Source organism: Chrysemys picta, chromosome 7 (genome assembly GCF_011386835.1).
Source record: "Chrysemys picta bellii isolate R12L10 chromosome 7, ASM1138683v2, whole genome shotgun sequence".
Lineage (NCBI taxonomy): Eukaryota > Metazoa > Chordata > Testudines > Emydidae > Chrysemys > Chrysemys picta.
The window spans coordinates 58,723,362-58,731,335 of record NC_088797.1 but is presented as its reverse complement, the minus strand read 5'-3'; the positions used below and the strand labels follow the sequence as shown (position 1 = coordinate 58,731,335).

The 7,974-nt window shown below is 61.9% G+C and overlaps 1 protein-coding gene across 1 annotated transcript in view; it reads left to right on the top strand.

The window, feature by feature from the left end:
• Positions 1 to 5,250: 5,250 nt before the first annotated feature.
• Positions 5,251 to 7,974, top strand: part of ALOX5 (arachidonate 5-lipoxygenase) — a 57,049-nt gene continuing 54,325 nt past the window's right edge. Inside the window, exon 1 of the mRNA XM_005312071.5 lies at positions 5,251 to 5,514. Coding sequence (XP_005312128.1) covers positions 5,365 to 5,514 — 150 coding nt within the window. The 5' untranslated portion in view covers positions 5,251 to 5,364. The remainder of the gene's footprint in view (positions 5,515 to 7,974) is intronic.

Sequence of the window (7,974 nt, the reverse complement as noted above, 5' to 3'; positions counted from 1 at the left end):
AAGAGTCCAGCGGAGGGCAACAAAAATGATTAGGGGGCTGGAGCACATGACTTATGAGGAGAAGCTGAGGAAACTGGGATTGTTTAGTCTGCAGAAGAGAAGAATGAGGGGGGATTTGATAGCTGCTTTCAACTACCTGAAAGGGGGTTCCAAAGAGGATGGATCTAGACTGTTCTCAGTGGTACCTGATGACAGAATAAGGAGTAATGGTCTCAAGTTGCAGCGGGGGAGGTTTAAGTTGAATATTAGGAAAAACTTTTTCACTAGGAGGGTGGTGAAGCACTGGAATGGGTTACCTAGGGAGGTGGTGGAATCTCCTTCCTTAAAGGTTTTTAAGGTCAGGCTTGACAAAGCCCTGGCTGGGATGATTTAGTTGGGAATTGGTCCTGCTTTGAGCAGGGGGTTGGACTAGATGACCTCCTGAGGTCCCTTCCAACCCTGATATTCTATGATTCTATGATCTGTAGCGGTGTTGGATATAGACAGTGGAGGTATAGGTGTATATGTGTAGGTGGTGGTTGGGGTGTGTATGTAGAGGCAGAGGTGGTTGTTGTGGTGGGTGTGTCTGGCTGGTGTGTCTGTTGGGGTTGGGGTGGTTACGGGTGTGTAGGACTATGAGTGAAGGGAGTGTGAGGTATAGATATGGGAGGAGGTTATTTTGGTATGTAGGGCTGTGGGGTGGACTAGAGCAGGACAGGAGTCATAGGGCGTGTAGGGATATATGGGGGTATACAGAGCTCTGTGTGCAGGTGGTGGTTAGGGGCATGCAGGTCTGTGTACAAGTGGTGTGAGCTATAGATAGTGGTTGGTTAGTACCGAGTGCAGTAGTTGGGGTATAGGCAGGTGGGTGTGCAGGGAAGGGCTGAGTGCAGATTTTGGGTATAGATGAGGGGGAGGGAAGGGAGTGGGGTGAAGGCAGGGATGTGCATTAAGGGGCTGTGTGCAGGAGGAGTGAAACTAGGGGTGCAGGCAGGGGTGGCTCCAGGCACCAGTGCACCAAGTGTGTGGCTGGGGCGGCAAGCCCCGGGGGGCGGCCTGCTGGTTGCCCTGAGGGCAGCAGTCAGGCTGCTTTCCACGGCATGCCTGCGGGAGGGCCGCCGGTCCCGCGGCTCTGGCAGCAATTCGGCGGCGGATACGCCGAAGGCGTAGGACAGCGGACCTTCTGCAGGCGCTGCCGAAGGCTGCCTGACTGCCGTGCTTGGGGCGGCAAAATACATAGAGCCGCCCCTGGGTGCAGGCAAGGGCTGTGCACCAGGAAGGATGTAGCTCAGGGGTGTAGCTAGGGACTGTGCACTGGGAGAGGTATAGCTCAGTGGTGTAGCTAGGGGCTGTGTGCAGGAGGAGTTTGTAGCTAAGGGTGCAGGGAAGGGCTGTGGGAAGGGACGGGTAGCTAGGGGTTGTTCACAGGGAGGGATATAGCTGGGGTTCAGGGAACGGCTGTGGGAGGGGAGGTGTGTAGCTGGGGTGCAGGGAGGGGTAGCTAAGAGCTGTGCACCAGGAAGGGTGTAGGGCGGGGTAGCTAAAGGTTGTGCACAGGGAGGGGTGGAGCCAGGTGCAGGGAGGGGCTGTGGGAGGGGAGGGGTAATTAGGGGCTGTGCACCAGGAGGGGTGTAGCTGGGATGCAGAGAGGGGTAATTGGGGCTGTGCACTGGGAAGGGTGTAGCTGGGTGCAGGGAGGGGCTGTGGGAGGGGAGGGATAATTAGGGGCTGTGCATAGGAGGTGTAGCCCAGGTGCTGGGAGGGGTAGCTAGGGGCTGTGCACAGGAGGGGTGTAGACAGGGTACAGGGAGAAGAGGGATAGCTAGGGGCTGTGCTCCGGGAGGGGTGTAGCCTAGTGCAGGGAGAAGTAGCTAGGGGCTGTGCAGAGGAGGGATGCAGGGAGGGGCTGTGCACGGGAGGGGTGTAGCCGGGGTGCAGGGAGGGGTAGCCAGGGGCTGTGCATGGGAGGGGTGTAACTGGGTGCCAGGAGGGATAGCCAGAGGCTGCGTACCGGGAGGGGTGTAGCCGGGGGCAGGGAGGGGTAACCGGGGGCTGTGTACCCGGAGGGATGTAGCCGGAAGCAGGGAGGGGTAGGTAGGGGCTGTGGACCGGGAGGGGTGTAGCTGGGGGCAGGGAGGGGTAGGTAGGGGCTGTGGACCGGGAGGGGTGTAGCCGGGGAAGGGAGGGATGACCGGGAGCTGTGTACCGGGGGGGGATGTAGCCGGGGGCAGGGAGGGGTAGGTAGGGGCTGTGTACCGGGAGGGGTGGTTGCAGGGAGGAGTAGCTGGGGACTGAACCGGGAGGGGTGTAGCTGGGGGCAGGGAGGGGTGACCAGGGGCTGTGTACCCGGAGGGGCGTAGCCGGGGGCAGGGAGGGGTAGGTAGGGGCTGTGCACCGGGAGGGGTGGAGCCGGGGGCAGGAAGGGGTAGCTAGGGGCTGTGTATCAGGATGGGTGGGGGCAGGGAGGAGTAACTGGGGGCTGTGCACTGGGAGGGGTGTAGCCAGGGGCAGGGAGGGGTAGCTGGGGGCTGTGTACCGGGAGGGGTGTAGCCGGGGGCAGGCATGAGTAGGTAGGGGCTGTTCACTGGGAGGAGTGTAGCCGGGAACAGGGAGGGGTAGGTAGGGGCTGTGGACCGGGAGGGGTGTAGCTGGGGGCAAGGAGGGGTAGCTAGGGGCTGTGTATCAGGAGGGGTGGGGGCAGGGAGGAGTAACTGGGGGCTGTGCACTGGGAGGGGTGTAGCCGGGGGCAGGGAGGGGTAGCTGGGGGCTGTGTACCAGGAGGGGTGTAGACGGGGGCAGGGAGGAGTTGGTAGGGGTTGTGCAGGAGGAGGGATGTAGCCGGGGGCAGGGAGGAGTAGCTGGGGGCAGGGAGCGATGACCGGGGGCTGTTCACCGGGAGAAGTGTAGCTGGGAGCAGGGAGGGGTAGGTAAGGGCTGTGGACCGGGAGGGGTGTAGCCAGGGGAAGGGAGGGGTGACCGGGGGCTGTGTACCGGGAGGGGTGTAGCCGGGGGCAGGGAGGGGTAGCTAGGGGCTGTTCACTGGGAGGAGTGTAGCCGGGAACAGGGTGGGGTAGGTAGGGGCTGTGGACCAGGAGGGGTGTAACTGGGGGCAAGGAGGGGTAGGTAGAGGCTGTGGACTGGGAGGGGTGTAGCCGGGGGCAGGGAGCGGTAGCTGGGGGCTGTGTACCGGGAGGGGTGTAGCTGGGGGCAGGGAGGGGTAGCTAGGGGCTGTGCAGGAGAAGGGGTGTAGCCGGGGGCAGGGAGGAGTAGCTGGGGGCAGAGAGGGGTGACCGGGGGCTGTTCACCGGGTGAGTGTAGCCGGGAGCAGGGAGGGGTAGGTAGGACCGGGAGGGATGTAGCCGGGGGAAGGGGCTGTGGACCGGGAGGGGTGTAGCCGGGGGCAGGGAGGGGTAGCTGGGGGCTGTGCAGGAGCAGGGGTGTAGCCAGGGGCAGGGAGGAGTAGCTGGGGGCAGAGAGAGGTGACCGGGGGCTGTGTACAGGGTGGGGTGTAGCCGGGGGCAGGGAGGGGCTGCTAGGGGCTGTTCACCGGGAGGGGTGTAGCCGGGGGCAGGGAGGGGTAGCTGGGGCAGAGAGAGGTGACCGGGGGCTGTGTACAGGGTGGGGTGTAGCCGGGGGCAGGGAGGGGCTGCTAGGGGCTGTTCACCGGGAGGGGTGTAGCCGGGGGCAGGGAGGGGTAGCTGGGGGCTGTGCAGGAGCAGGAGTGTAGCCGGGGGCAGGGAGGAGTAGCTGGGGCAGAGAGAGGTGACCGGGGGCTGTGTACAGGGTGGGGTGTAGCCGGGGGCAGGGAGGGGCTGCTAGGGGCTGTTCACCGGGAGGGGTGTAGCCGGGGGCAGGGAGGGGTAGCTGGGGCAGAGAGAGGTGACCGGGGGCTGTGTACAGGGTGGGGTGTAGCCGGGGGCAGGGAGGGGCTGCTAGGGGCTGTTCACCGGGAGGGGTGTAGCCGGGGGCAGGGAGGGGTAGCTGGGGGCTGTGCAGGAGCAGGAGTGTAACCGGGGGCAGGGAGGAGTAGCTGGGGCAGAGAGAGGTGACCGGGGGCTGTGTACAGGGTGGGGTGTAGCCGGGGGCAGGGAGGGGTAGCTAGGGGCTGTTCACCGGGAGGGGTGTAGCCGGGGGCAGGGAGGAGTAGCTGGGGCAGAGAGAGGTGACCGGGGGCTGTGTACAGGGTGGGGTGTAGCCGGGGGCAGGGAGGGGCTGCTAGGGGCTGTTCACCGGGAGGGGTGTAGCCGGGGGCAGGGAGGGGTAGCTGGGGGCTGTGCAGGAGCAGGGGTGTAGCCGTTGGCAGGGAGGAGTAGCTGGGGCAGAGAGAGGTGACCGGGGGCTGTGTACAGGGTGGGGTGTAGCCGGGGGCAGGGAGGGGCTGCTAGGGGCTGTTCACCGGGAGGGGTGTAGCCGGGGGCAGGGAGGGGTAGCTGGGGGCTGTGCAGGAGCAGGAGTGTAACCGGGGGCAGGGAGGAGTAGCTGGGGCAGAGAGAGGTGACCGGGGGCTGTGTACAGGGTGGGGTGTAGCCGGGGGCAGGGAGGGGTAGCTAGGGGCTGTTCACCGGGAGGGGTGTAGCCGGGGGCAGGGAGGAGTAGCTGGGGCAGAGAGAGGTGACCGGGGGCTGTGTACAGGGTGGGGTGTAGCCGGGGGCAGGGAGGGGCTGCTAGGGGCTGTTCACCGGGAGGGGTGTAGCCGGGGGCAGGGAGGGGTAGCTGGGGGCTGTGCAGGAGCAGGGGTGTAGCCGGGGGCAGGGAGGAGTAGCTGGGGCAGAGAGAGGTGACCGGGGGCTGTGTACAGGGTGGGGTGTAGCCGGGGGCAGGGAGGGGCTGCTAGGGGCTGTTCACCGGGAGGGGTGTAGCCGGGGGCAGGGAGGGGTAGCTGGGGGCTGTGCAGGAGCAGGGGTGTAGCCGGGGGCAGGGAGGAGTAGCTGGGGCAGAGAGAGGTGACCGGGGGCTGTGTACAGGGTGGGGTGTAGCCGGGGGCAGGGAGGGGCTGCTAGGGGCTGTTCACCGGGAGGGGTGTAGCCGGGGGCAGGGAGGGGTAGCTGGGGGCTGTGCAGGAGCAGGGGTGTAGCCGGGGGCAGGGAGGAGTAGCTGGGGGCAGAGAGAGGTGACCGGGGGCTGTGTACAGGGTGGGGTGTAGCCGGGGGCAGGGAGGGGTAGCTGGGGCAGAGAGAGGTGACCGGGGGCTGTGTACAGGGTGGGGTGTAGCCGGGGGCAGGGAGGGGTAGCTAGGGGCTGTTCACCGGGAGGGGTGTAGCCGGGGGCAGGGAGGGGCTGTGTTCGAGGGGGCGGTGCTGCTGCAGCAGCGGGGCCCGACGCTCATTCCGCAGCGGGCTCAGGGAAGCAGCTCCGCTCCTAGTGGCTGCGCGCTCCGGCCGGGCCATGCCGTCCTACACCGTCACCGTGGCCACCGGCACCCAGTGGTTCGCGGGCACCGACGACTACATCTACCTGATCCTGGAGGGCACCGCGGGCTGCAGCGAGAGGCACCTGCTGGACAAGCCCTTCTATAACGACTTCGAGCGGGGCGCGGTGAGTGCGCGTCCGGCTGGCCCTGCGCCCCGTTCCCCAGCCAGCCTGCGCGGTGTCCCTGCCCATGGGCAGCCCGGCCCCAGCCCCGCGCTCCTATGCCCCGGCCAGCCAAGCGCCACGCCCCCTTCCCCGGCCAGTCCCGTGCCCCCTGCCTCCGGCCAGCCCAACGGTGCGCCCCCCTCCCCGCGCCCCTTTCCAGTCCCTGGCCCAGCGCCTCGCCCCCTTCACCTTCCAGCCAGCCAAGCCCAGCCCCCCGCCACTGTGCACAGCCCGGTGTCCCCTTTCCCTTGGGCCATCCCCTCCATGTGACTGGTCCCCCTGAACACAGCCCTAGTCCTGCACCTCCTTTCCCTGGCCAGCCGTGCACCCCCTTTTCCATACCCACTTCCCAAAGTCCAGCCCTGTGCCCCCTGCCCTGGGACTGCGGCCTCCCCAGTTCTGAGACGCCCACCTCTTAGGACTGCATCCCCAGCCCTGTCCCCTGCCAATGGGATAGCGCCCTGTGGATGCTCCGGCTCTCCGGACAGTGGAGGGCATTTTACCCATTTATTCCCTTTTTCCCATCTCTTGGAGCAGCTGTAAAGTGGGCTTAGGAACCCTCCACTGCCACCGCTTCTCCCTATCCCACTACTTCCCTGGGGAAGGGGATTTGGGCACCCACACCCCATCACTCTTTTATCCTTCCCCATTGCTGCCCCCTTGGTAGGGTCAGAATCAGGCGGACCCCTGCATCCGGGGAGGGATAGCTCAGTGGTTTGAGCATTGGCCTCCTAAACCCAGGGTTGTGAGTTTAATCCTTGAGGGGGCCACTTGGGGATCTGGGGCAAAATCAGTACTTGGTCCTGCTAGTGAAGGCAGGGGGCTGGACTCGATGACCTTTCAAGGTCCCTTCCAGTTCTAGGAGATGGGATATCTCCCTTATTTATTTATCTCTCCTTGTCTTGGTGCTCTCAGCAGGAAGGGGACTGGGGCACTGGGGGTGAGGTGGGGGTGCTATGCCCCTACCCTGACACTCCATCCCTCCCTAATCCCATTCATCCTTCCCACCCCTTGATCTATAGCAGGGAAGGTACCGGCATCCTACCTACTACCCACTCAGCAGGGCTGGGATCTGACTGAGTCAGGAAGTCTTTGGGATGGGATTTGGAGAGAAGGGCAACACGGGTTAGTTCTTGGTGTACCTGGTGCTGCAATGCAGGGGAAGACCTTCTCCTAGGTCACTAAAGCAGATGAAGGGGCATGATGATGTTTCCTAGCCCTTCTGGACAAGATTCTCAAGTTGAACAATGGACATGCTTTATTGCCCCATGGGAACTGCTTCTAATAATGTCTCCTGAACCAGCAAACCCAAGAATCTAACGTGTTCCCCTTTGCCTATGCCAGGGCTTAGCGGAGGGGATTGAAAGTCAGGACTCCTGCATCCTATTCCCTCCTCTGCCATTGGCGCGAGGCGTGATGATTAGCGAGTCACTTTTGCCTCAGTTTCCCCAGTCTGTAAAAGGTGTCATAATGCCTCACTGGAGTGTTGTAGTGATTGATTTGTTAAGATTTGCAAAGTGCTTTGAGAGCCTTCACGGAAGGTTAAAATATTACCTTACCATTTGGAATACAAGAAAAGCACAGTGAGATAATGCACTTGGTAGGTTTTGTGCTATGACTTTAGCATTAATTGAACATATTTTAAGTGGTTCTTCAGAAAAAAATAAAATGTTTTCTAGATGTGTATTATTTACTTAAGAGAGGTACCAGAGCTGTGTCTTGAACAGCCAGCATAATTCCAACAGTAAATACATCTATCAACAGATTATTTAATTGGATGAACAATACACAAACTGTCTAATTTCATATTTGGCCCATGTAAATATGAAATTAGACAGTTTGTTTATGTTCATCCAATTAAATAATCTGTTGATAGATGTTGGAATTATGCTGGCTGTTCAAGATACAGCTCTGGTACCTCTCTTGAGAAGAGTTCAGAGAGAAGAGCCACTATAGATAACTATCAAACCTCTAGGTTCTCAAACTTCATTGCACCACGACCTCATTCTGACAACAAAAATTACTTCATGACTCCCAGAGGAGGGGCCAAAGCCTGAGCCCGCCCAAGCCCCACTGCCCAGGATGCGGGGGACGGGACAAAGCCTGAGCCCCACCGCTCTGGACATGAGGGTCAAAGCTGAAGCTCAAGGGCTTCAGCACCAGGGAGGGGGCCTGCAACCTGAGCCCCGCCACCAAGGGCTGAAGCTCTCAGGTTTTGGCTTCGGCCCTGGGCAATGAGGCTCGGGCTTCATCCAGCCCTGGCGACCCCATTCAAAGGGGGTTGTGACCCATTTTGAGGTCCCGACCCACAGTTTGAGAACCGCTGCTCTAGGCCAAGACAAGGGAACTGCCTGCCAAGAGAGATGTTTGAGACGCCTTAAATGGAACTAGGAGAACAGTACAGGGATATCACACACACTA